The sequence below is a fragment of the Vidua macroura genome, chromosome 7, assembly GCF_024509145.1.
Source record: "Vidua macroura isolate BioBank_ID:100142 chromosome 7, ASM2450914v1, whole genome shotgun sequence".
In the NCBI taxonomy this organism is placed as follows: domain Eukaryota; kingdom Metazoa; phylum Chordata; class Aves; order Passeriformes; family Viduidae; genus Vidua; species Vidua macroura.
The window spans coordinates 21,131,414-21,159,189 of NC_071577.1; the positions used below are offsets into that span (position 1 = coordinate 21,131,414).

The 27,776-nt window shown below is 35.9% G+C and overlaps 1 protein-coding gene across 1 annotated transcript in view; it reads right to left on the minus strand.

The window, feature by feature from the left end:
- Nucleotides 1-3,432: 3,432 nt before the first annotated feature.
- UBR3 (ubiquitin protein ligase E3 component n-recognin 3) overlaps nucleotides 3,433-27,776 on the minus strand; it is a 102,547-nt gene continuing 78,203 nt past the window's right edge. Inside the window, exons 32-39 of the mRNA XM_053982631.1 lie at nucleotides 20,934-21,034; nucleotides 14,282-14,406; nucleotides 11,639-11,746; nucleotides 11,012-11,122; nucleotides 10,025-10,201; nucleotides 8,192-8,401; nucleotides 6,496-6,635; nucleotides 3,433-5,864 (exon numbers count right to left, since the gene is read on the minus strand). Coding sequence (XP_053838606.1) covers nucleotides 5,747-5,864; nucleotides 6,496-6,635; nucleotides 8,192-8,401; nucleotides 10,025-10,201; nucleotides 11,012-11,122; nucleotides 11,639-11,746; nucleotides 14,282-14,406; nucleotides 20,934-21,034 — 1,090 coding nt within the window. The 3' untranslated portion in view covers nucleotides 3,433-5,746. The remainder of the gene's footprint in view (nucleotides 5,865-6,495; nucleotides 6,636-8,191; nucleotides 8,402-10,024; nucleotides 10,202-11,011; nucleotides 11,123-11,638; nucleotides 11,747-14,281; nucleotides 14,407-20,933; nucleotides 21,035-27,776) is intronic.

The following is a 27,776-nucleotide window of genomic DNA, read 5'->3' on the forward strand; positions in this document are numbered from 1 at the left end:
TTACACTTTCCCACAGGCAACAATTTACCTCCCCCCATAGTACAGAAAATTAAAAGCTGTAGAGGAAAAAGTAAAATGAGGTATTTCACATTAAGAATATCTTATGCAAATTCCCAATTATGCTGTACACAATAGGAGTGCTGGGTAAGATGTATGTACAGTTCTTTATTTGCCACTTTTCTTCTTCCAGCTAATGAGTTCCCTTAGTATTCAAAATCCATCTTTGCTGCCACACGCTTACAAATGTAAATCACTTGAATGGGCTGAGCATTCTTCTATTTATTGTTGCTAGGGAACCACCTTGGTATTCACACACATAACATGTCTTTTGACATATGTTTCAGAGGACAAGATGCCACACAGTTCTGCAGTATACAGTGAAAAAATGTACTGCAGCATTCTTGGAAATACTCTCCTGCAGAAGAGCACTGCTATTATAGTACCTTAGCTTCCAATTGCTGTGGATTTCTTACTTGTTTGTTTAGACAGACTGGAATTGTAAAATTACATGCAGTAATCTGATTAATAGCCCCTAATTTTGCCCAGGATTAAAAGAGAAAGAACACAAGTCTGTGAATTAAGTGTTGCTAAAATAGCATCCTTCTAAATTTTTTAAAAAATACTCTTGTATAAGGGAAATGTCCATAAGAAGCCTTGCTATTAAGTTATGTAACTAGAAATACCCCATCAAAGTAGGGAGAAAGTGGAAGTGTGACCCTATTTCTGAATAGCCATGTATCTGAAGGTTATTTGAATTACATCAGTCACCTGCTGTGAGTATTAGTCATACAAATACTGCACTAAGTATTGAAAGGCAATAAGCTTCTTTAACTCTCAGAAAGTACTTATTTCTTGAGATAACAGCTTTTGCAGGACAAAAAAGATGATACAGAGATATTGAAGAGGTATTATTCTGTCCAGAATCATGTCTGACTATGGGAAACAACCGCATTTTAGTTTCCTGTTGATTTTGATTACTGCCAATATATCTGTGTGAGGAGGGACATTTGAGGTTGAAGGCAGCAAAGTTTGAAAAAATGCAAAAAGCAGGAACATGAAACATGAAAGGGCCATATCTCACTTAAGTTCTGGGTGCACATTTCTATTTATTGACTTTGGAAGACCCTACTACCTGGATTTGGTTGAATACCAGTTGATACAACATTATAGAGCAGAACTTACTGATCCAAACAGGAGGTGCTCCTGTTGGATAAAGGACCTTACAAGTTGAAACAAAACAAACAGGATAAAGCACAGAGCTAGAGAACGTAAAAGAAACAATACTTAACAGTCCCTTCAGCTGTCCTGAAGATCTTAGTTTAACAAAACCTACATGTCTGTATTTTATATGATGGGTATGTTTACACCAGCATTGTCACAAAGTACCTTGTTGCAGAGTTGAGATTAAAATACCAGCTCCATACTAAACTCTCTTGAGAACAATGGGAAATTATCCTAGAACAAAGGCAGTTTCTTTTAGGGCCTGTGAAGAAAACTGGAAAAAATGCAGTTAAATTTTCAAAGCTGATGTGTGACAAATCTAAAATTACCAGCACCTTAGAGCACGAAAGCAGCCAGTCTCTACAAACTAATTTTCAAGCTGCAGCCCCCTGGCTATCTCTGCTTTAAGTACCCTGAGAAAATGCAATTTATTCACAAAGTATTGCTGTGCAGTTGCAGAGGGCTCTCCAGCTGGTTTAGGTTTCTTTATTTGTGCAGTACTGCACAATCAAACCAGTTGCATATACAACATGGAGACAACAAAGGCATGAAAAAAAGGAGAGCTCCAGTCTTTCAAGGAAACAGAAGGAAAGTAACTTTTCACAGCAAACTGTATTAGTGGCTTCACCTGCAAGGTTCAAAGTATATTCCTTGACATCTGAAAAACAAAGGCTCATTATCTACTTTAGGTATTTGCCAGTATTACAAGTAATCCCTGAGAACACATTGTTCTGATTTGGCAAGTGCTTCAGTACACACTTGTGTTCTACATTCAAATGTAGACCTGTGCATATCTGGTCACCAGATTTAAGGCCAAAATGTAGGGACAGTAAATATTTGAAATATGCTTTTCTCATTATTGGGCATGAAGAATACTTGTTTTTTTTTTTTTCCAGCTCTAATCTCTGAAGGTTATCTTGCTTTGTTTTGTTATAACATTAAAAAATAAACCCATCCATGAATAATAAGTCCAGCATAATTGTTTTCAATCGAAATTATTAAAAAAAAAAGAGTAGTAATGAGTCAAAGGTACCCTATAATGGGAAATGTATTAGACACTGCAGTAGGAGAAGAAGCAGGGTAAGCTACAAGGCTGAACTCAGTGTAACAGAATTTACAGGGAAACTACTGCCCATCTGAGAAAACATGCAAGTAGGGGCTTTGGGCACTGAGCCCTACCAAAAGGAGACATTCATCAGCTCAGCAGTACAGATCTCACTGACTGCAGTGGGCAATCTCACTCAAAAACAAACTCAACACAAATTGTCACACAGAGCCAGCCTTGTCTGATTATGTGCACTTCCTTATATCCTGTGGCTGGTAATTTAGAACTGTGAACCTCCACACACTGGCTCACGTTATTCCTGTGGGTTTCTTTGCAAACAGCATAATTTCATTCTCATCTATGCTAATAGTCAGACAGGCTCCATTCATCACTGCTCCCACCTCTGAGGAAAAAAACTGAAAAACAGGACAGCAGAATCTGGGTTAGATAAAAATTAGATAGAAATCATATCAAGATCACCACAAAACTCAAGTCTCCTCTGGCAGCTATGTACACAATGTGAACTGATCTCATGGGATTCTGAAGTAAAGAATAACATTTGTCAGATACTGTAGGAAAAGATCCTGTTTTTAAAAGAAAAATGTAATTTCCTTGTGAAATACTGCGAGTTATAGAAGATTCCTTTTGCAGAGGTGATGAAAATATTAATAAAAAAATGCAGGCCACCACTGAAAAAGGAAAGATGCTGTTATCCAAAGGTCAAAGCCAAAAGAAGACTTTTCCACCAAATCTCTCAAAGGTCAAAAGAAAAGAAAAAACTTAATACATAAATATTACATTCATCAAACTGAAGTAACAGTTATTCCAGAGTAAGACTTGACAGAAAAGATCAAACATTTTTCCCAAAAGTAGTTTCTCAACTCAGCAATTTAACTTTAGCAGTTTGCAGCAGCAATGCTGGAATAGCTGGAATACATTTAAGCACTACATTAAATGCTATAGTTATGAGTAAAATAACCCAAATTACTATCGCAAAATACATGACTGTAAGCAACAAATTAAAACACATATCAGGTTTACTCTCTATGCAAAATACTTTGCATGCATAAGGTTTTAACATTTAAATAACTGCCTGGCTAGTGGGTGGAATTCAGTGTCATTCTGGATTAGTGGGACAGAGAGAAAAAATTTCATGAACACACAGATTGACAGTAGACTTTTATTAACATATCTTACAATGCCAATTATTGTATTCCTAGTTCTGTACTCTTCTGATGTGTTATAAAGATTGATTTAGAGTCTACAGTAATGTACTGTACTTAAATGATCATTCATACAGGATATCACACCAGAACATTTGAGTAATACACACACAGCCCACTCTAGTTTGGACCTGTTATTTTTCAAGGTTAGCTTATTAAAGTAGGATTTAAAAAGTTATGGGGGAAATAAAAATCCTTGTTTAGCAGCATGCAAGGATATTCAAGTACAATTTTTCAACCAAGTAATTTTTTGTTGTTTTTAAATTGACTGGTGACTAATTCACCAGTACTATAATAACCACTATGAAATACCCAAATGTTAAAGTTAAGGCTAATAGTTTTACTTCACATCCATATGCACAATCAGAGAACATTCTGTTTTAAATAAAACACAGTAATCAAATTCTGGACACATTATCTCTTGTAAATAAAGCATTGGAGCTTCAAACTACAGATCACTCAAGTTCATGAGCCCTGTAATAATGTTATGCTGGCAATGTAAAGAATCTTTTTGCTCTTTAACCACACTTATAAAATGGCCTGATATTCTTAATGAGCAATGCAAAAATATCACAGGCAGAACTTATAATACAGTATCAAAAAAGTAATATTTTGGAAAAGACACAGCCATTTAGTCAGTGAAACAGAGTAATTCTAATCTTATAGGAAGTACTGTAATACTTTGGAAATATATATATATTTGTATGTATGTATAAAAACCAGTATCCTTTATTGTAGGGTTTTTCAAATTGCAGGTATCCAGAAAAACTCATACTTTTCCTTCGGTCTGTCCTTCACTGCTATACAATCATTTTATTTCCCCTATACACTTTTCACTAGATAATGATTTCCACTGAGGAATTGTTTTCTTTGTATATGTGGCTTTACCATAAGATGTTTTTATTTTACACATACAAAGTTTATTTTACACACAAGCTGTGGAAGTCAAAACTACCAGGAACTGCTTGGTAGCACTGTATGAAATAGCCCACAAATGTCCAAGACTTGTGAAAAACAATAGTAGCAATATATTACATACCAGTATTTTGACTATAATCTTTCCTACCTACTTACGCTACGGGTTTTAGCCCATTTATGCCTCTTCTCATGAATTTTTTGTCCTCTAAGCATAAACTGTTTTGGCATTCATCCAGTGAGGCTGCACATGCACTGGCAACTCATCTTGGCTACCTCTGCTGAATTTTCTTTTTTTTTATTTTTCCTTTTTAGGAAACCAAGCAGAAAGAACAGGGATTACTTTAAACAAATACAATATTGAGGAACCTCCTGAAATGACAGTAAAGATACAAAATTATGTTTCATTTCTAGAATAGCTTGCACATTCCTAATCCAATCATTCTGAAACTTACACCTGGTTTGGAATGATAGACAGGCTTATGGTTGTTACTCTTGTAACTGGGATCTGCTATGTTGGGCACCATACAAATTCCTTATATACAGCAATTTCTGTATGTTATCATTAACAATTTATTCAAATTATATGAAAAAAAGAAAAGCTCCTTCCTGGAAAAAAAAAGAAGACAGAATGTGTGTTCTGGATTACATGAAGAGCAGTAAGATACCTAATTTACAGTTATTTCATTTACTTATGGAGAAAAAAAAAAGAAGTTCCTGAGAACATGTAAGTTTTCAGTTATGCCTGAAATATTTCAATAGAACTCTGTAAGTGAAATACTCTTTAAAATTCACCTTCCAGACAAATTATTACCATGCAGTCTCACAGTCATTTTACAGACCTAATTACAAATGCCTATCAAATCAAAACCTCAAGCCAACACAAAAAAAGGCAAAGAAATTTTATCCAACATATTTAGTAGATGTAATAGACATATACACCGTTTCAGCAAAAATTGCTAAAAACTCAACTCCATGCAAAGAAAAGTAAAACCCAGACAGCTACCCCTGGAGCCTCCAAACAGCTCCAAGTAAATTTGTGCTTCTTAACAATAATGGACTTTAAAAAACACAAGAAAAATGGACTACTGAGTGCAAGAAGATTGCTCACACCATTTTGAGGATTTAATTTCAATTATTGTATCATTCTTTTGTAGCAACAACAGCTCATTTTGCACAGATTTCACATGTTGACAAAGTTCCGTTTCCCTTTTATGCCCATACCCGCTTTCACCCCGAGCTAAGGAGCTAAACTCCCATTCAGTTAAAGCTATTGTCAGTCAAGATGCATTCATTCATGGTTACAGCAGTTCTATGGTGTGTAGATGATGGTGACGATGATTTACAAGCCATTATAATGTGGCCCCCATCTTTTATTGATATGATCAAAAGTATGAGACACCCACTGCTGCTCAAGCACTTTGTATCTTTCCTTGCATATGTATAGAGGTTTACCACGCCTGTGCAGGAAAAAAAAAAGGGAAGAAGAAAATAAATTGTTAATATGCCAAGTAAATGGAAAGATGCTTCATTACATAATCAACACAATACTCATACAATTTTTTTTGCAGGATAAACATGCATTTTTATTGGTGAGAGGTTTTTATTTTTGCTTCTGGTAGGGTAACTGCTGGGACTTCCCTTCCTTACACTGGATAGCAGAATTCAGAAACAATCACTTGTTTTCTCAGTCATGTGTAGTTTGGAAGTCATGCTCCGTCCCTACACTGCATTTCCGTCCCTACACTGAATCCAACTGCATTGTTTGATTAAAGGCCATACAACAGCATTGGGAGATGAGTGTTTCCCAGCACAACACAGAATTAACCATAGTTGGGAATGGCAACACAGTGATCTGTCTGCTGTGTTCCTGGCATAACTCAATGATCATGACTACACCACCTCTGGGCCAAAAAATCCTCAAAAACCCAAGCCAATAAAAGTCAGTCCAAGTTGCAATAAATGGGGATTTTCCACTTTTCCACACAAGGTACGTAAAGTTCTATTATTATCTGTTACTGCATATTATAAGACAAAGTTGATGGAAACAGAGGCACCAACAATGAAACACAGCTGTAGTGAAAACATTACCTAAGATCTCTGTCTTCTTCACCATGTGCATCGAGATAAACAGAACCCCAAAGGCAGAAACGATGGCCTCGTATGATGATGATTACAGATGCGTTAATCAAAAGGAATATTCCTGTCCCAGCTCCACAGTTTTGAGAATGCTGTAATGTTATGGGTGTAAAAAGGCAAAAGTGCAAAGATTCTGTTAATATCTGTCAACTTTGTAAGAGAAGAAATTTAAAAATTATACTTTGTTTTCCTTCAAATAACATGCAGACATTATTGAGTAAGAGATAGTTTACCAAAGGATAGCCCGCCCCAAAATTCTCCATTCAAATTAGAATTCAGTGTCTTGTGCTGCCATAACACCACCTGCATATAAAACATTTCCCTACTCAGCAAGGGAGGATATTTGTTACCATGTAAAAAACTGAATTACAAAAAATAAGCAAAAATATTATGTACAATATTTTGAATTTGTTGTTGTATAGCAAACTGTAGAGGATTAGCAAATATTTTCCACAGATGGCAAACACAGGAGAAAGTATTTAGAAAAACTTAGTATTCCCCCTTTTACCACATTCTATATTGTTAAACATTTGCTTTCTCTATCCATGCTCACAGATCTAGTCCATGGCTCTACAAATCTAATAAAAACTTTTTTTTTTAGTAATTCTTGTTTTGTTCAATATGTCATTCGTCTCTATGACTACCACAATCTATATTCATCAATTCATTTTAGCAATTAAAAATGCACTCTTCCTATATAGTTTGATTACAACTAGAAGCTATAATCCCATCAACTGCAACAACAATTAATTAACTATATGGATTCTTAATTCCTTTTTTAATAACATTGTTTTCATGAAGCTTAAAACCTTAAAAGTAACTATAAATTCTACTGTAAATTTTGCACACCCTTTATTCTTCCACTATATTAGCATTATGAGACAGAAAGGTGAGTTCAAACAATTTCAAGACAGTCCAAAATCTCTCTGACATTTTATGCCCCATTTGTAAATATCTCTCTAACAAACTGCTCTCACAGTTTTGTGAAGTCCATATAGTTCCAGTCTTCCCCTAACTGTTCAGTGGAAGTAAAGAGAAAACCTATCAAAGCAAACCTTTATCATAGTCTGAAAAACAATAATAGATGTCATCCAACCCAGGCTCCTGAAAGAACTTATTCATATTCTGACTAGAAGACTTTGCTACTGAAAAAGTCAACGACCTTAAATCAGCATCTATGTAGTTACAGCTGTAGATCTCTAGTAGGTGGTCGGGTATCAGAAAATACTCAAATCAACTACACACTGATTTTCTAGGTACTTGGAAAGCAAGGAAACAAACCAGAGGAAAATGAAACAATATACAAACAGCCCGAATGTAAACAAATTTCAACTGGCTGTGAATGAAAATCACATGTCAACATTACACACAGTGGCTTTGTAGAACTTTCACAAAAAGGAGATATAGTTTGATATGCAATTAAATTGCCTTCCAGAATCCAATCCAGGTCTATCCCTCAGAAATAAGCACTAAACTCTATCACTGGGGGTTAGACTAGATGACCCTTCAAGGGTTCCTTCCAACCCAAACTACTCTATGATTATATAAACACATTTTGAGAAGAAAACCATCAAAACTAAGCAATGGAGTTAACAGATATCAATGAGTGTGAGAATCAGTTACAGAATTTGAATTAACTCTCTCTTACCAGTACACATTCACAGTAGCTCTGTTGTTTACAGCACAGTCCTTTCAAGCATACAAAAGTACCACAAACTAAGCAAACAGCAGGATCTTTAGGAACCTTGGTACAAACAGAACAAGTTTTTCTGTGATAATACTGAAAAATGGTATTGTAATTCTCAGGCAACTGAAGGAGGCGTGGCAAGTCCCACTTAGGTTCCTGGATAAGCAAAGCCTACAAATAAGGTAAGAATATATATCAGTTCAGTCAATTTTTAAAAACATTTATATTTTCTAAAAAAAAAAACCAAAAACACCAAATAAAAGAAACATGCAGTTTAAAAATATCTCATTTCTTTTGCATTTCACAAATTTAGAAGTCAAATGTCACCTTGTAATAGTCACCTGCTCCTGGCTAATTACCATACCTAATTGCAGTCATGTTTCATCCTTTGTAACAGGTACAAAATGGCACTAGCCTTTTCCCAAGGATGTTTTCTAAATGTGACATATTTTAACTGCAAAAACCTTCACAGCTAAAACAAGAGGATTAAGAGTCACCTACAGGAAAGACTCTCAATCCCTGCACTAAGTTTGCTTGGCAGTACCAAGGTGTTACTCTCAAACTCTGGCACTGACTATGAAAGCTGTCTCCCAGCTAAAATTTAGACTCAAATTTTCAAAAACAGAACTGAAGTTAATCTCTGTAAATGATATTTGAAGACATCTGCCTACTTTTCAAAACTGTACTGGACACACGCCATTAAGAAGTTATCAGAAATTGTGAGTTCTGGTAAGACAGGCACTACCTGTCTTAAATACTACTTTGAAAAGTCTAACTTTTCTCATTTGCTCTTAAAAACACTGTCCAATTTTATGTTGAGTTTTTTCTTGGTTGGTTGTTGGCAGGGGGGAGGGGGGTTTAAACAGAAATATGTTTTTCTTCAACGTAGCAATTTTTTTCTGTGTTTATAACTGATGAGCATAGTGGTCAGATGGGATCTTTGTTGCAAGGTCCAAAAATTTTTTTACGAGTGCATGACCTTGAAACCCAAATTGCAAAAAAGAAAAAAAGAGAAAGAAATACTGCATTTGTACTTGGTTACTTTCCAGTCATGGGAAGAATGCTATCAATTTCACTGCAATCTATAATGTGTAACAGATTAGCAGGAACTGTATTTTGAGATTAATCTGGGTATTCAAATTTTCACAGGAACAATCATGTTGCAGAGTGAGGAATGCATCTGGCTTTCCCCTGACACCACAGATTTAGGAGAGGGGGACTTGAATTGCTGAGATGCAGCTTTGTCATCAAAACAATGCACTCATGTTGAATGAAACATTTCCATTTCACAACTGATTATTTTAGTTGCACTAACTCAAGTCTTGGTATTATTTCTTCAACCTTTAGAAAAAAGGTACCATCTTTCATGAGTAACTATTAAACAGATTTTAACCTTTTCACTTTTTCAGTTTTGCAACTGAAGATGCAATGTTCTACAGTACATTAAAAAAGGCAAGGAAAAGTTCTGATACCTATTTTCTTAAAGTTTCTATTACCTGTCCCTTATTGGCTGCAGGTGCAGAAGATAGGTGCACACTTAGTATCATCTAAGGATAGTGTTTCTATATTCTGTCTCCAACAGTCATAAAAATCACACAGGTCTTCTTATTCCTGTTTTTAGCCAATTCAACTCACATCCACCTACTAATATTTCCCATTACAATTTCTCTCTCAATTACAAGTTACATTCTCTGATCCTGAGCCAAAGCAACAGTATATGTACATAATGAATCAAGCAATAAATGGCTGCTTCCATACCATGACAATTTTGGAAAAAATAACTGTGCAACATACCTTTACTTGATCTGGATGTCTACCTGCAAATGAAGCCAGTTCTGAGCACCACTGTGATATCATGTCAAATGCTGGCACTGGCCAATCAAGACAAGAGGCACTGGTGAACTGATGAGCTGACTGAAAAGATGGTAATAGACCCAGGCAGCTTGCAAGAACGGTGAATTCTTCATCTTCCTTTTTAGTAATGAAATCAGAGAGGTTTAGATTAATATCTAAACTCTTAATTTTTAAGTAGTTTATTAAAAATACATATACTTCAATAAAAAAGTATTCTAGTATTAAGATACAAATAGTCATGCTGAGTGACACAAGAAGGTTCAATTTCACCAGATAACTTCAAACTGGACTCATGAAACAAAAAAAATTGTCATAAAAAAACCCCCAAACCAACCAAATTTAAAACCTCAACCCAAACCAAACCCCACAAACAAAATACAACTCCCTCACAAAAACCACAAATCCAAAAAAGAGAAATAAAACAAGAAAGCCCCAAACTCCACAATAATTTGTTTTCTGTTTAGCACCCCAAACTAGCTAACGGCTGTTTTACAAAGGCAATGATGTTGAGGCAAGGAAAAGAGGGAGCTGACCTGCAGTAAACTCTACTTAAATTAGCCACAGAACTTAAACATAATTGTCTGCTGATGCAATGTCTCTGAGAATGAAGTATTAAGAGGCATTAAGAAAATCAGTACTGAATTCCATTGTGTGTGGAATTACACCATCTCTGCAAATGCTGTACAAATTTTAAAAGTATGTTGGTATTTTATGAGACAATTACCTATGACCTAATTAAATAAGCATGACTTTGCTGAAGTTTAAGAATATAATACCATTTTTTTGAAAACTGCAGTGCTATAATATATGATTTAAAAAAAACTTACGATAGAACATGTATACCATGAAAAAGACACCTTAAAGTTCTAGTTTTTGATCTCTAGCTTTTATACGTAAACTTTTGAGTGTGCCCTTCTCACTCTGTACCTGACAACTAGGCAAATCCCCTCCAAAGAGATGGTGTTGAAGAAGGCTTGTGATCCTGAGGAAAGGCAGGCAGAACTGCTGCAGATAGCACTCTACAGAATCCGGATTTACCTAGACAGGAGGAAGCTATTACTAAATTCTGTCCCAGGTAAATTATCCCCTAGTATGGAAAGTCCAATATTAACCAAGTATTTTTTTAAGCATATTATATAAACAATTGCATCAAACATACATTCCAAAGGCCAGCATTTCATTAATAATCTGAAATACCTCTGTAGGTTTTCCTCCCCCTCAACAAATGGGTTTTCTACTTAAATATTCACTTTTTCAAGTTTCTGAAAGGTCTTTTGTACTTATGATTAAAACCCATATATATGATTAAAACCTGTAATTATAAGAAGTATTTGTCAATAACTTTCTCAATGTGGCACTGACCACATCTGATATTATTAAAAGAGGCAGAGGTATTTGCAGAGGCAAACTGTCCCAAAGGGATATGCTTTGATCTAGAAAATAAAGAGCTGTACTGCAAGTCTTTAGCAAGATCAGAGAAAAATCATTATAACAACGAGGCAAAAAAACTTCAAGGGGACGTGCTGGATAAATTTTCCAGAAATTTGCAAGTACCACTGCTAGTTCTTCAGTCTCTTCTTCTTCATATATCTTCCCCTTAGACAGTTCACTAATCACATGGCCCAGCAACACTTCCCAATTTTTTTCTCCACTGGATGTATTCTGCAAATGAGAAGAAAGGAAATCCAAAAAGAACTGGTTATAAAAAGAAGAAAGTGTTTCTGTAATAGCAACAGCAATGAAGAATATTTCCTTTTGATCAACATGTGAATTTTGACCTACAAAGATACACAATGCTTAAACAAAATTAAAAACAAATATATAATTTTACAGAAAGGGACTGCATTTAGCTGAAGAGTGAAATGTGAATTGCTACTTGAATTACATATGTTCTAAACTGAGTGCTTTATGAAAGCTGCTGTATAACGTTTGCATTTCACATTTTCTCTGTGAGTATATAAACGTCTACTTTAAAACTAGGAAGAATCACTTCACAGATACATCTTTTTCTGACAGAATTTTGATTTTAATACAAGATTTTTTTTTAAAAAGTAATTTTTGAAAACATACCAACCAGAATGAATGACAAATTATAAATACTTAAATACATACAATTATAAATACAATTATAAATACTTGCTATGTATTTTAAGTTAAAATGAATCTATCAGAAAGTACAAAGTTGCATTTGGAATGAACAATGTCTACTACAGATGGAAAATATATTTAGTGTAAAGAATAAATAGCCACTTAGCTTTTGCCATAGCAATTACATTTAAAGGCAACACAGAAAGCCTTAAGAAATAGAAGGAAGTATTCTCATAAGTATTTTTGCAAGTCATAATAAATTCTACCCTGGGAAAACATGACTGGATATGAATGTTGAGTTCTGTTAGTATAGTATCAACACAACAAAAAGAGAGTGGAACATTACCGTGATTCTTGAAAGAAACCAAATACTTCAGTACATAGTTATGTATATAATTCATCAGTTGGTTTCTTTAGTGCATTTTGACATCAACGTTCATTCTCCATTTTAGATGGGGCCTTCACCTTTCATACTGGGACCATACACTTACTGGTTATGCTTACAGTCAAAGAACCAGAAGGCAACACATACTTAATTCAGCAGCTAAGACAAAACTTCTTTCTATGTTATTCCACAGGCATTTACTTTGTGCTTCCTATGACACCGTAACACACCTTGCAAAGATAATGAGGGTGAATTTGGGTTTCAAAAGCACAATATCCACCGCTCAGCCCTGCTGAGAAATTAAATTCTTCATGTTGTTTGATCATTTTACATAAATATAGAGCAAAGTTTTCAGCCCATGTTTAATGTCTGGAATACCAAACTGAAATAGATTCACTTGGCATTATCCATAGGCAAAAGTTAAGTGAGGTGTCATCTGTGTAGTCATCCCAGGATTAAAATGTCAATCTTACCAGCAGAGAAGAAAAAGCCAACCTGAACCATATGTTTTTAACCACTGGGGCTTAAAGAAACTTTAAAGAAAGAACTTGGGTTTCAAAATTAAAAACCAGCTTCCCTTGTGATGCATGATAATGAGGGATACGCTCAAGAAGAGAAGGGCAGCCAAAGGGCTGGGAGAGAGTAACAGGGAATGTGTGATTAATTACCATTGGCCAATCCTGAGTGCTTTAAACTGCAAAACTGTGCATCTCCTGAGAATCACTTAAGTAAACAATGAAAAAAACCTGATCACTAGCAACAGTGTCAAGCAAATGTCTTTGTATTTCTAAGAAAATGACATTACATATGGGCTGGATAGGGACCTAAAAAAATGATGTACTGTCCAGTGATCCCTATGTAAAAAAAATTCTCATAGTAGCAGGCCAGTAGATAATTTGTCCTTAAGACCTTGGAATTCTGACTGACCAGTATGACAAATTTAAGTTACATGTGAAAAGGCAGGTCATGCTTCTCAGTCTTCATTTCATTTTACATCTAAGGCCCAGCTGTTGTATAAAGGGGTAATACCCATTTCTTCTCCTGGTTCCAACAACACTTGTATCCTTTCCTTTGGTCTGACATTGGCATTCTTCTGACCTTCTGGGAAAACCAATCTGTGGAGCAAAAAGTTAACTGAAGGATTAAATGAATGCTGGTGCTAGTGCAGAGAACTTTGTCTTTGGTGGCAACTGGCATTCAATCAGCTGAACTGAAATAGAAAGATTCATTGTCACTTTACTTGTAAATATTACCAAGAGTCAAGGAAACAATATTGACAAATTTCCTTCTCTGTCTCTTCATCACATGAGCACTCTCGACCACATAGTGAGAGAAATTTATATAGCTAGCCACAAATAGCACAAGCAAGTTGGAAAAGTCAAGAAGGTTTTTTTCTCCAACAAGGCTGCCTGCTTTTCGTGTAGAGAAATGCATCAGATCAATGCCCATGGTCTATACAGGAAGACTTCAATTCCACAGGAAGGAAAGCTGCATTTACTGATTACAATCACTGCAACAATGTAGAGACTGAAACTATAAAGATACAGACTGTGAAACTTTTTAAGTCTCATCATGTACAAAAACCTGCAGAAACTGCACACCGAAACCAATTACTGGATTTTGAAGCAGAAGCAAATTATTACATACAAAGCAGAAGTATCTGTTACATTCATACTAGAAGTACTTAAGCAGAATTTCATAAATGTTTTAATAAACTAACCAACCTTTTTGAGAGCTCCTGACTCTTTCCATGCCATCCTATCTTCAGCACTGCATTTAACAGAAAGTGCTGCCAAGGCTTGAGTATACAATAAAGTGAACAGCACTTTTATAATGCAAGTGAAGTGTTCTGTAAAACAAAGAAAATAATTTTTAAACATTTGATGTTTTTAGCAAATATAATGATTACAGAGTCTCTAGTTATGGAAATGATCATTCTGCAATGAAAAGTAAGTGCTATACAAAGAACAGCTCCTCAAAAACATACAAAACAGCATATATTTACTGGCTTTCAGAAATGACTTGGCAGCCACAGTGAACAGAACAAGTACAGGGCAAGTAATTTTCCACTGCTCCTTATTTTCATCTTAATCCTGGTTAGCAGTAACTTCATCCTAGCGGCCTGGTTATAATACAAGATTATATTTTGTCCAAAGGTTATGTAAGTTAAGCTACTGATTACTGTAGATGTAAGCAAATGCATATCCTATCATCTTTTCTGGCTCCCATCAGGGGTGACACATACAAATATTGGAAGAATTAAATTAAAAAAAAATCACCACAAGAATATCTAGCATATCAGTTTCTAACCGTTCACTTCCAGATATGGATCCCACCATAAAACACTTGCTGCAAAACACTCAAGTGAGTACCTCACATGCATACAGAAGGCAGACAGAAGGCAGACAGAAGGCAGACTGGCATTTACTGTATTTTCAAAGATCTTTATGATTTTTTTTTAATATTTAAAGGACTGTTATTTCCTACAGCTAGGCTGAAGGAGAAAGGTTTTGAAATTTTTTTGGGATGCTAGCAACAGAAGCAAAATAAGACTTCCTAAAATGGAACCAGAAAAAAAAAGATCATTCACTGAAATGAAAATACTGAAGCAGTCCTTTTTTATCTTTTTACTTTAGGCTCTATTTCCAGTCCCAAATTATCTACTTTGTTTTTAAATCTAGGCAGATCAAAGAAGTTTCTATCATCACTTACACCACTCCATAAGCATAAACATAACTAATATATATCTAAAAAAATGTAGACAAAAATGAGGGGTTTAAGAAGTCCTCTCAGGCTTTGAAGTCAAGCAAAACAATTTACATAAGCACCTCACAAAAACTGGGTTAAATTCATTCTTTCTTCCCAAAGGATTTAAACGAGTTTCATATGTGAAAATGAGGAGGCCAGGAAAATGAAACACCTTGCTTCTCCTTTCCTGCATCTAATATCAAAACCCACTACTAGATTATAAAATATACACAGCTAAGACTTGAGTACATAATTAAATTTGTGAAACAACAATAATTTGTATATGTAACAAGGGTTTACAAATCAATGCAGACGTGGATTTTGAAACTTTTTAATGTCTCTGAGTATAAGCTTATGTGAGTATCAACTATAAGCACCATTTAAGCACCTAAAAGATCATTTCTTATTACACAATTAAATATTTACTTTTCTGTGTTATCTTCCTATGGAGCTTGTGTTAAAAATGACACTGAATGGTCCTATACTTCATCCCCCCCTTCTAGAGCAGGCAGCATTGTAATGCTACTTCCTTTTCACATCTCCCCAAGAGGAGGATTTAGCAGATCCCACTAGATCTTGAGGCTCTATTTTTTATCTCTGCTGAAACCTCCATTTTCTTAGCAATTCTACCCCTGAGGAATAACAGCAGGCAAGCTTGCAGGAAATTTTCTGGGACTGAAATCTACAAGACGAAACCACACACATTCAGAGAACTGTAAAAATTGCCTCTTTGGCCCGACTTAAGAGTTTGTAATCGTAGCTAGAACTGAACTCAGATACTCAGATACTGAGCTCTAACCACTCAACAACAGATACAAGCAATCCAAATCAATTTCACACTGAAAGCATGAACAAACCCCCTGCATGCAGAGCAGCAAAGGCAGACTGCTGTCAACAGGCACCAGCCTGCCACAGCCTGCTCCATCTTGTAGCTCTGCTCAGGTGATTGCAGTGCTCAACACTGGGTGTCTTTTCACATTTAAAAAAATCTGATCTTTGCTAAATAGAATTACTCTTTGTCCATTACTTAGCAAAAATCAGATTTTCCCCCCCTTAATACTAATTGTTCAATTCACCAGAAATATGTCTATCCCATTTTATGTTTCAATTAATTTAATTATCTTGTATTTACTTACATGTATGTGACTCATAAATTATCATGAATTACATTTTTGGAGAATCCAGAATTGGACAAAAACTGCACACTGCCACATCTGGGTCACCCTTAAGAAGTCCTGAATTCTGCACAAACTTCATATTTTTTTTCTTTTTTCCCCTTAGGAAAATATCTCAGGAGCAGCTCAGAGGCCACATGTTGTGTAATGAGCAACAAGGCTTTTTTATAGTCATAGAAACATCCCATGGGAAATATACTGAAACATCAGTCACTGCATCAATTATCACTTCATTACTGTGTTATCTCTTTAAATGCCATATATTTTGACAGCTGTAGGTACCTGTAATGCTAGAGCTGTTGCATTCTTGTCTACTGCAAAGAGCAACTTTATTTGACTTCTTGCAGTGTGCTTGTGGGGGCTGTGTGCTGTTTTCCCGCTGCCCCCTGAGGCAGGCTGTGCTTTTGCTACATCATATTTTCAATTTAATAATTCTAAAGCTTGCAAGTATGTGAAGTAAACCACTGAGCAAAGTTCTGCACTAAAATGCATTTAGGATTCCTGCCCCTAATCTGATAGTCTGACAGTCTGAAAGTATTATTACTATGGCTAGGCCAATCTAATCAAAACAGCCTAATCCAGAACTTTTGTACTTATTTTTGAATAATACTGAGAAATGCTCTTTTGTTCCTATTTTTAAAACTTTTTGGAACCAAATAATTTCAAAGCATCTCATCCCATTATATGCATCAACCAACATCCTTAAAAACTAAATTTAAATAGGAAACACTTCTAGAACTCTAATTTTAACATTAGTGCAAGAAATGTGCAGATAAATAAGCATATTACCAACAATATAAATCTTATCATTTCAATATCAAATTAGATGATATACCCTATGACAGAAGAATCCACAAAGAGAACCAGATGCAAAATTAAGGACATAGGGCCTTTTTTACTGAATTTTTACTAAATTTAGAAGGAGATCTTTGTATAAATAACATTTTAATATTCTTCTTGATCAAAAGCTTGAACCCTTCTTTGAAAACACAACTTCAGAACAAAGGGAGACAGCAGTGAACTTCAGATAATCCATGAAAGGCATATTAAAGTTCCAAGATACAGATAAATATTTGAGCTTCCACATTGAAACTGGATAGTATTCAAGCTGATTACATCCATACTATATTTAGTCAAGAACCTTATCCAATAATTTAAAAAAAAGTGTGTTTGCCTGAAAGCTGCTTGCTGCACTTTTGTTGCATGTCATTCAAACTTAATAAAAAAAGAATCTGTCAGAACATCCACGTCAGCCTCTTCAGCAGCTGAGTCTAACCAGTATTACAGGAAAAGGTGTTGAATTTAGGTTTTACAATTACAATTGAATTAGGTTTTACAGGAAAGAAAGCCTTTCCTGGAGTCCACAGAGGCTGATCTCAACTCCCAGAAGGAACCTGAGGTTGGAACACATCCAGCACTCCCACAGCACAGCTGTGTCCCTGCAGCCCATGGCACAGCAGTGCCAGGCCGTGCAGCAGGGCTGGGCCCTGCCCGCGTCCGGCACCACGCACAGCGCCGGGCCGCTGCCGGCCCACTGACCGCCACTCCTGTGCGCCTCCCGGCCTCGGGCTCCCTGCTGCTCACACACACCCTGCCTTTTAAACACTCTCTATCAGTGTGCTACTTTTTACATCCAGTGCAATGCAGAAACTGAAATCACTAGAAGCTACACTCTGTACTTCTAGAAATCTGTACATGGGGTCCCAAGTCAGGTGGTGGGAAAACAAAACTTTTTACAATTGATGGTAACATGATAGATGTCCAATTTCAACTGAATTATTCCAACATCCAAAAACTGTGTTGCAGAAAGGACTGGGCGTAGGGGGGGAGGGGCAGGGGGGGGGTTGTGGGGATTTGAATTCAATTTACAATTACAGATTTAGGTTTTGATAACCACCAAGCCACTCTCTCTATTTCTGTACACACAACATCATTTGCTATTTCTGTAAAAAAGGAGCTGGAAGCAAAATCTTTGTTTTGTATGGAGTCCCAATTTACAGCACCATGAACACTCCATCCTCTGTACAACAACTGCCACAGAATTGAACCAGAGAACTCCTATGTGGATTACTATGCATTTAGCCCTGTACAATTCCAAAAATTTCAAACAAAATGCTAAACCATCTGAAGCCTTTAAAAGTTCTGCCCACATCCAAGTGTGAAACTCAAAAGAAAAAAGACGTTTCACAAATGGTTTTAGTATCCTAAACGCAGTGTTTATTTTGCTTGCTACACTACACAGAGGTACACATATCAGTCTCATTCCCTTCTCTGCAAATTGGTTAATGCTTGTAAATGCTCTGACCTCCACCACTAAGTTTCTTCTATAGCAGTTTTCTTTCTTTCTGATAGGTACAGATCAATTTTCTCTTCTGAATGAAGAGGCTGAACAGTAATGACATTTTTATTGCTTTAATCTATGCCAGATTGAAAAAGATACCAACACCCATCCAACAGTTAATAGGGAAGTTAATGCAATTCCCAGTCTGAATTTAAAATTAACAGTTAATAGGGAAGTTAATACAATTGCCATCTGAAGGGCAAGAGATGAGATTTTGAGTCCTCCTTAAAGAGCACTCTCTATTTTTAAAAAACACATGGTGTAAACAAAAAGGATTTTAAGTACAAATTTGAAAAAAAGATGTCATATTTGATGAAGCACACAATGCAATTTACTTAAGTCTATTGTTAAAGGAATATACTGGAAATATCTGTCAACACACACAGGCATCAGGCTCCTGTGTGTATCCCAGTGCACAGCTAAGTCCACAGCTCCTGCACCCCATGACAAGGGCAAAACAGCACAGACAATTCAGGAAGCAGTAGGGTTCAAACGGAGATTTTGTTCACCCCTATTGCTGACCTTGTGCTTTCCATGGGACATTTCACAAGCCATTTTACCTTAGTTATACCTCAGCCCTCTACAAAGAATTAGTAATATCGAATTTGACTCTGTGACCTACACACCCATTGTAAAAGTACTAAACAAATTTGTTATGACTTACTTTTGTGAACACCACTCTACACCTCCAAACAGAATTATGAAAGACTTTCTTTTCATTCTGCCTAATCATTTTGATGAAACAAAAATTAGGAAGATAAATGGCAATTTATTTCCAATTTAATGCTTCACAGATTTGAAATAGATACATTTATTTTCTATCTGCCACTTGCCATTTCCCTCTCAACTGCAACCTACAATAAACCTAAGAGCAAAGACAACACATGCTGCTGATATGAGGCATTTCACAGAATTCTCCACAGAATGCCTTACTATTAATTGAATGTTGTCTTTTGTAGGATAAAATATACTTTCTTAAATGGTGGTATTCAGTGCTTGGATATTGACTACAAAGACACCACTGGTTTGTGCTTTATGTTCAACACTTCCTTCCCTGAATTTCAGATGTTAGTCTCATTAAACTTTTTGCTGGTTTTATATTAGTTGGATTGAGTACTTCCAATAGAGTTAATTTAAGTCAAACTGTAGTTTAAAAAAAAAAGTACATTTTTGACAATAGTCTTCCTATGCAAAATATTCTATTCTTTTAGTATTTTCATATTCTAAAAAATCTTTTGGATACACTTAATCCATAAACATGTACTTAACAATTGGACTTGCTGATACCAAAGGTCTTTTCTTACCTAAATGATTCTATGATTTTAAGTGTATTGAATTGAAAAAACAAACCCACAATGTTAATGGATACATATAGAGACACTTTAGCTGAATTTAAACATTCAGTACTGAGGACTGAATACCTCTTATGGGGAAACAGTTTCTACTAAGGTGTAAGCATCAAGAGCAGAACAGTTCCTGAATTTACCTATTCTGGAACATACATTACACCTATTAGCAAGAGGAACCAGGTTCAGCTGTTCCTTTTACACAGAAAAAGAAATTTAGGTTTTAAGACAGTTCTGATTTTAGTAATGAAAAATTTAATTTTTTAATATCTATTTAATATTTATTCATAATTATACTGTATGCTCGCTCTATTGAAATAGCTGCATTACAGCAATTACTATCTTCATATATGAACTCTTACATAAGACTGCTGCAATTTAAGCTCTGAAATTCAAATAAAATTACAGTCTTTCAAATTTTTCACCCTTAGGCACTCAGTTCAACTTGAAGTATTGAGCTGTCCCTCTAAGCAAAAGATGAAGGTCAAACAAAGGACACTTTTCTTTCAGTAGAAATACTTAATAGTTTCCACTCAGCTCTTGTATCTCTAATGAATAGTTGACTGATAAGGTAAAAAGACAGGGAACACAGATAAACCTGTCAACTCAGAACAAAAACTTCTGTTCAATGCCACCTTTTGTAGATAAGGCAGAAACATTATTTTAGAATACACAGTAGATCAGCTATGATTTACCATCCTGCAAACCATCATGAAAGCAGCCTCATCTGCGTAATAATTTAAATATACATATTTTTGTAACATACCTTTGTGCAATGGTTGAGGCATGGTTAAAATCTGAATAAGCAAAAGGGATGAGACATCTCTGTAAAGCACAGGAACTTCTGGCAGTTCTTCACTTACCAGCCTGGAAATAAAACCAAAAGAATAAAATAAAATCAAAATAAAAACTTACTACTTACCAGCCTGAAAATAAAACCAAGCTTCTGATACAATAAACCCATTTTAATATTTTATTTTGTATTTATTTTAAATAGTATTACACTTTATATCAAGCTTACAGAAGCCTAATACTTGACAATTTGCTAACTGATCTCAATTTTAAAATGGATCTCAATTAAAAAATTTAATGTTACTCATATAATAACTCATGAGGAAATTACCATTCGGGTACTGGATTCTGTTGAAATGTTTTAAAACACTCAAAACTGCCTGAACTCATTATGTCTATGTAGAGAGTCAAGGAATACTCAAACAGTTGAGCTGGTTTCCAAAGCATGGCATCTCACACGGATACAAGTAACCAGGCTGTGACAATAATAAATCCTCGAAATACATTTCATGTTACAGTGACCGCTCCTATTGGAAAACAGAGACCTTAGAAAAGCTATTGCTTTCCTTCATGTAAAGAAATGAAGGCTCAGGCAGCCATGACAGGTGGGATTATGCAATCTTACACACAGTCTTCATTGAACTCCCTGGATGTCTAGAAGGAAGCAAATAAGCACCGAGATTCTACAAACTTTTTAACTATCCAGATTTACTGATGTAACATCTTCTTGTTTTCCTATACTAAAAAGCAAAAAATGCTTGCAGATAGGAGATAGTTTCTAGCTTTGTGTAGCAATATTCAACAAAATTCCAACCAACAGTATTCTTCAGGTTCAACAGCTGAGTCAAATGGCAAAAAAAAAAAAAAAATCAAATTGTGAAAAATCATTCTTCCCACTTTTAATTGATATGGGGCGTGATGGAGATCTCAAGCAGGAGCAGCTTGAGATAAAATATGATACACACCCTCCCTGTGAGCCTTCCCCTTCTGCAACACGCACAGGTGCAAAGAGCTGGGTGGGTTCTTACTGCCCTTGGCAAGCAGTGGTGCTGCTGATCTGTGCTGCAGGAACCATACTCTGAACTCCTGGTCTCACTGACCCTGAATCTCCCATGCAAAGCAGTCCTCTGCCAATGACCACCAGTGCTGCAAAGGAACCAACTGAGCTCTTGCAGTCTGCGTACTGCAAAAGGCTCCCCACATGTGCTGGCATGTTGATGCATGTGTGGGATCTTTAGTGTCCTCCAAAAGCCTTGGGGATTCAACCAGTTTATCATCTCTGAGGCCCATAAACATGATCCTGCTTTTGATAAAAGACTACATAATTACTGATTTCTTGAAAACTCAGGCATCTCTCTACAGAAGGCACTTCCAGGAGTCATCTGTGATATGGAGTTTAACACACGGAAGCAGTCATACAGAAGGAGGATTAAAAGAACACGTATGGTCACATGGCTGACTGATCTTGTAAAATGAAGGGAAAGAAAACATGGTATAACTGGTCCTTTTGAATTAATGAACCCAGACAGCTACAGAATAAACATCATCGATAACCCTTTTGCTATAATCAATCATTTAATAAAATTATTGTTTTAAAGAACTGTAATATACATAAATATATACATATATAGGCCATGAAAATACTCATCTCAGTATGTCTCTCTAATTCTACTTTTACCCACATCTAGTTCTACTTTATGATCTACAACACTGAATTTTAAAATAATCCTCATTGTGTAACGATTTTAAAACCATGGACATCCCTTAAATTACTTTTAATCTTTAATTCTTAATTTATATATAAACTTGGGAAAAATTTAATTTGGAATAACATTAAAAAAACTGACTCCCTCTGGTCTCATTTAGCTGAACACTTCTTTCCAATATTGTTTAATATTCATGTAACAATTAGGTCAAATAACAGCCCTGTCAAAATTTATATATATATATATATACATACAAAATACCATAATTGACTGGCATCAACATCACACATAAATGAACTCATTTGCACATGCAGGACCAACTGAATTACTTTTCTAATTTATTCAGTTCGTAAGAATAGAGAAGCAAAGCTACATTAAATGTCAGGGGTTTAGATAAGCTGCTTTTGCTTACATCAAGTACTGCAGCATGTGAAGCACTTAAAAATTGCTCTGTCATTTGTTAAAAGCCTCAGAAACTTCTTCATTATGACAATGAAACTGAAATTACAAATGTGTTTAGAAATGTGTTTTATGGAAACTGTCCATTCTGTTAATCCCTAACGCATATATGCAAGCTTGATAAATTTGACTACAAAAACTTGTGCCACAGAAGCACTTAATAAAAAGAAAGCAACTACTACAGCAAATAGGACCAAAGTAATACAAAATTATTCAAATGTGTAACAGTTGTATGCTGAATCAATTTTTAAAAGGGAGTTGGTGGTGAAAATAAACTATACAGTGCAAAATGAACATATCCTAAAATGAAAAATGCAAACCTCATCCTTCCCTATGGAAATGACCTCTCCTCCAGCCCAAGGTAATTGGGCTGCACCTCTCTCTGTGCCAAAGCCAGAGTTCCTATCACCTGACAGCTGAGAAACTCTGCCTCTGTATTCTGTATCCTCCTCCTGAGAGCTGTTATGCAGGAGTCATTTCTTTGGGAATGGATACAGAGAAATAGTAAATTCTGTTGTACTCTGAAATAAAGCAGCATTTTGCTTATGGTGGTTCCTTATATTTATGCTCCCCATTCCCTCTTCTCTCAACCAGAGAAACTTAAAAGATTTTGGTTGATGCTAACTCCAACTAATTATAAAGGTAGAAATTCAGTAAGTAAAGTAAAAGTTCTGAGCCTCTTTGAACTGTCAGACACAGAAAACTTGAGACACAGGGATATAGGTACACCTAAATTAAGGCTTCATCAGCTAGGGCAAACTTATATTTTATTCACAATTTGCAGGACAAGAAGTAAAGCACACAAATCCAAGATGGCAGAAAGGTCAAACTAATACACAGCTTCTGATATTCACTGCAAGAAAGCAGAATTCTACTATTTATTCGGGCTGCACCTTAGGACATAATCACAATTTCATATTTGCTCTTCATTGTGTCACAGCAGATTTTACAGCAGGTCAGATTCTCATTATACATTCACTGACAGTTCTAACACTGGGCATCTCCCGTTCTCTTTTACCAGGGTGCCCCCAGCAGTCCCTTGTCACCAGTTCCCAAACTCATTCAATTTAAGCTTTTAAAAACATGTATTTGTTGCTTGACTTTGCTCATGCAGCCTGCCCAAGTTACATCAGCACAGCCAAGGAAGATGGTGAGCTATAGTTCAGGGGAAGGAAGAAACAGCCAAGAGCAGAAGCTGGCACTGCTGTGAAAACCTGTGTACTGTAACATATGACCGGAGAGACAGCTGTTTCAGGCAGGATTTCTGTTGTATGGAATAGAGCACATAAGTCCTGCTGCAGCACATGTATGTATAGACCACCTCTTGCATAAACCTTAACTAAACCCCGCTATCCCACCATCCTGCTCTGTCTCAGAATCTTCAGAAAAACTGTGGGGTTTTTCCCCATTTCACAACAGTTTCTGTGATGGAGATGTGACATAAGGGGTTCCTCTGCACAGGTGCTCAGTCCTATCCCTGAGTTGCAGTTTGTTGCCCCAGTATGACACCATAAACAGTCTCTGAAGTGATCTAGCTTAGAATGAAACATGAGCAAAACACTGTAGAAAAAATAACCCATCATTTCAGTTTACCATGCAGTTCCTCCCTCCAAATGCTTCTACTGCAAAGATCCTTAATGTTTTATCAATCCTTTGCTGATATATTCTGTCTCTCAAAATAGACACAAAAATTTCAGCCTTCGTAGAGATTCAAAATTTAAAAAACATGTATATCCTTTCATTTCATGTTTGTTGTTCCTGAAACTGTGACTATTTGGACTAGCCCATTAAATTTACATCTGGGTTTAGTAATTATTGCCTCCAGCTGCTCCTTGCCTGCCCCCTGCCAGAAGCTATTATTCCCCCTTTGCACCACAGTAATTGTTTATTTGATCACTATTGAAACCAGATCTGCCCCAGAAGAACAATTTGCTTAAGTACAGCCTGTGGGACCAAGCATACATTGAATTTTGCAACATAAACTGCACAGGGGAAATAATCTACTAAACCATTCACAGTTCACCAGACTTAGCTTCTTTTTCCCCCCTCTCAAACAGCTCACATTATTTAGGCCCTTTTTGCTCAAGATTTCCTTACTTCTACTTAACCTTGCTGTGGCTGCTTGAGCTTCTCCCCATCTTTCCTTTCAGTTGTCATTTTCAGCTACAAGGAGATCTAAATATAATTGCAGAAGACACTGGACAAAACTGGTGGTTTTGAGAAGTACAGTGAAGCAATTCTGAGACTCTACAAGTTACTTTGATCAGTTCTCCTAGTCACAGGAAATCTAAGGCATTATTTATGAAGAATGACAGCTGAGTTGTAGAAAACTAAGATAAAAATTGTGGGTTCTACATCTGGGTAGTTCTATTTGTAAATATTTATGTATATTTAAAGAAAATAACTATAATTAAATGAGAATGAGAATACAATGTAATGGGGACTTGCATTCCACAGATTTTTGCATGTGTGTGGGGTTTTTTTCTTTCCATTTTGAAAATTATCCTTTTAAATAAATTAAGATTAAACTAGCTTCCCTGGAAAACTGCTTTCAACTTAAATAATAATTTAAAGTGAGAATTAAATAGAAAAAGATGGCATATTGGTTTGAAGTTATTTTGCTTCTGTGACTTCCCTAAAGTTAAATTGTTTGGTATCACAGTAATACAGTCAGAAAATATAGAACTTTTTCTCTCACTGACATTTCTTTTTCTGTAAGTCTTTGATTGAAGTCTCATGTGCAGGTCAGGCTGATGATTTAGATTACTTGGTTAACTTCAAAGCAGCAGAATGCTATTCACATCTAAAATCTGCAATGATTATTTCTCCACCATCCTCTTAAGCTTTTTCATTTTCAGCAGTGTGTCACCTTCTAATTGCTCTGAGCACTCTTTCCTGTACCTGAAAAAATCTGCTATTCTGTATCTCTCAAAAGGCTGTGTGACTCTAAGAAGTGTACAGTCAGATCATACACACAAATCCTATGAATGCCATCCTCAAGTCAAACTACCACTTCAAATTTCTGTGGTATAATTACAGATACTAATTTTATGCTCCAATTTATAAATTAAAAATATGTCCTCAAATTGCCTCCTTTGTAGTGTTCTGTGGCCTGCAGACTAAGGAAGGAAAAACATTCCAAGGAGTGAGCAAAAATATTCCAGCTCAAAAGCATCTGTGCATCTCACTAGTAAATTATTTCATGGCAAAATGGACGCTATTTCAGTTGTACCTTCCTACAAACCATTTAGGACTTTGTGCCAAACTAGCATCATCAAATCTACCATGAAATATTGAAAACCAGTGCTGAAAACACAAGAACTGCTCAAATACATTCCAGGCATGCACCCCTTTCTGCAAAGCCAGGCATTACAGACCTACAGTACCATTAATTTCTAAGTGATTCAAAATATTGCTCAATGAAATCTAACATACTGCACTTCAGCCTTGACATGACCAATGCCTGGTGAATTCCATCAGCTCTGTAGGCCCCCTCTATTAACAGCTGCTTCCAAAGCCAGCAAGCTCTTCAAATGCCAAAATGAGAAGCGCATGATCTGTCCCACAGCCATTCTGGCCACATGATCTTAATTCTGCCGCGTATAACTCAGCCAACCATACAACAAATTCATTAACATCATCCCACTGCTCAATCTAGGTCAGGGCTCAGTCAGAGTCACATGAAAACACACCCTCAAAGCAGTTTGAATGCATGCTGAACAGGTTTTCAGGTTATAAAATGCTTGATGTTTTCTTCTGCTAATAGTTTATAAATTAATTTCTTAATACAGTTCAATTACTGTAATAACCTAATGTTCTTGCAAAAAGAAGCCCGGGTCCAAGAGAACAGTAAAATCTTAAACTAGAAACGAGAACAATTGTTTTAACAGTCTTCCCCAGTTTGCAGTTAGGATTGTGGCATCGCAATTCTAGATCAGTTTTTGAAATTGCACGATGTGTTCTACCTCAGGCTCCTAGAAGCACTGACAAACACACAACTGGAGAGGCACTAAAAGGACAGTCTTTTGACGTAATTGCAAGCTACAAAATGTAGAGCTTAGTATGGAAGATGCTTAAGGTGCTAAGAGAAAAAAAATTTCTTATGAGGAAAAATCATAATCTGGTTTTAGGCAAGAAACCTTTCTCCTAATCTGAAAAGTGATGGGTCTTAAGTAAGGAGATGAGTCCTTGCATAACAAAGTACATGGTTTGATTTATTGTATTGTTAATTCTTGTACAGTTGTGTATGTAAGGTTCATGTTTTAAAAGCAAACTCAGATAAGTAATTTGCTTAAAATAAGCTTGATGAAAATTTTTAGCCTAAATATAATTATTTCTTATATATATGAGACCTATTTACAGCTATTAATCATTACTCAACTTTCAATAAGCTACCAGCTTATCTCAATGTAAATATTGTTGAGCATCCATATCAAGAACAGCAGTGCCCTATCCACTTACCCAATACTATTTAATTTGCATGTGCTTAATCCTGCAAGAGGTGCTTTTAAACTTTAGCTCAAAACTGGTATTTGTCAGATTTTTATGTAAAAGAAATCAGAAAACATATTTTTACAAATTCATACATACAATTTTTAGATGTTAAGTCCACCAGCATACCTCACAGAGAATTTAAATTAAGACAAAGTTAC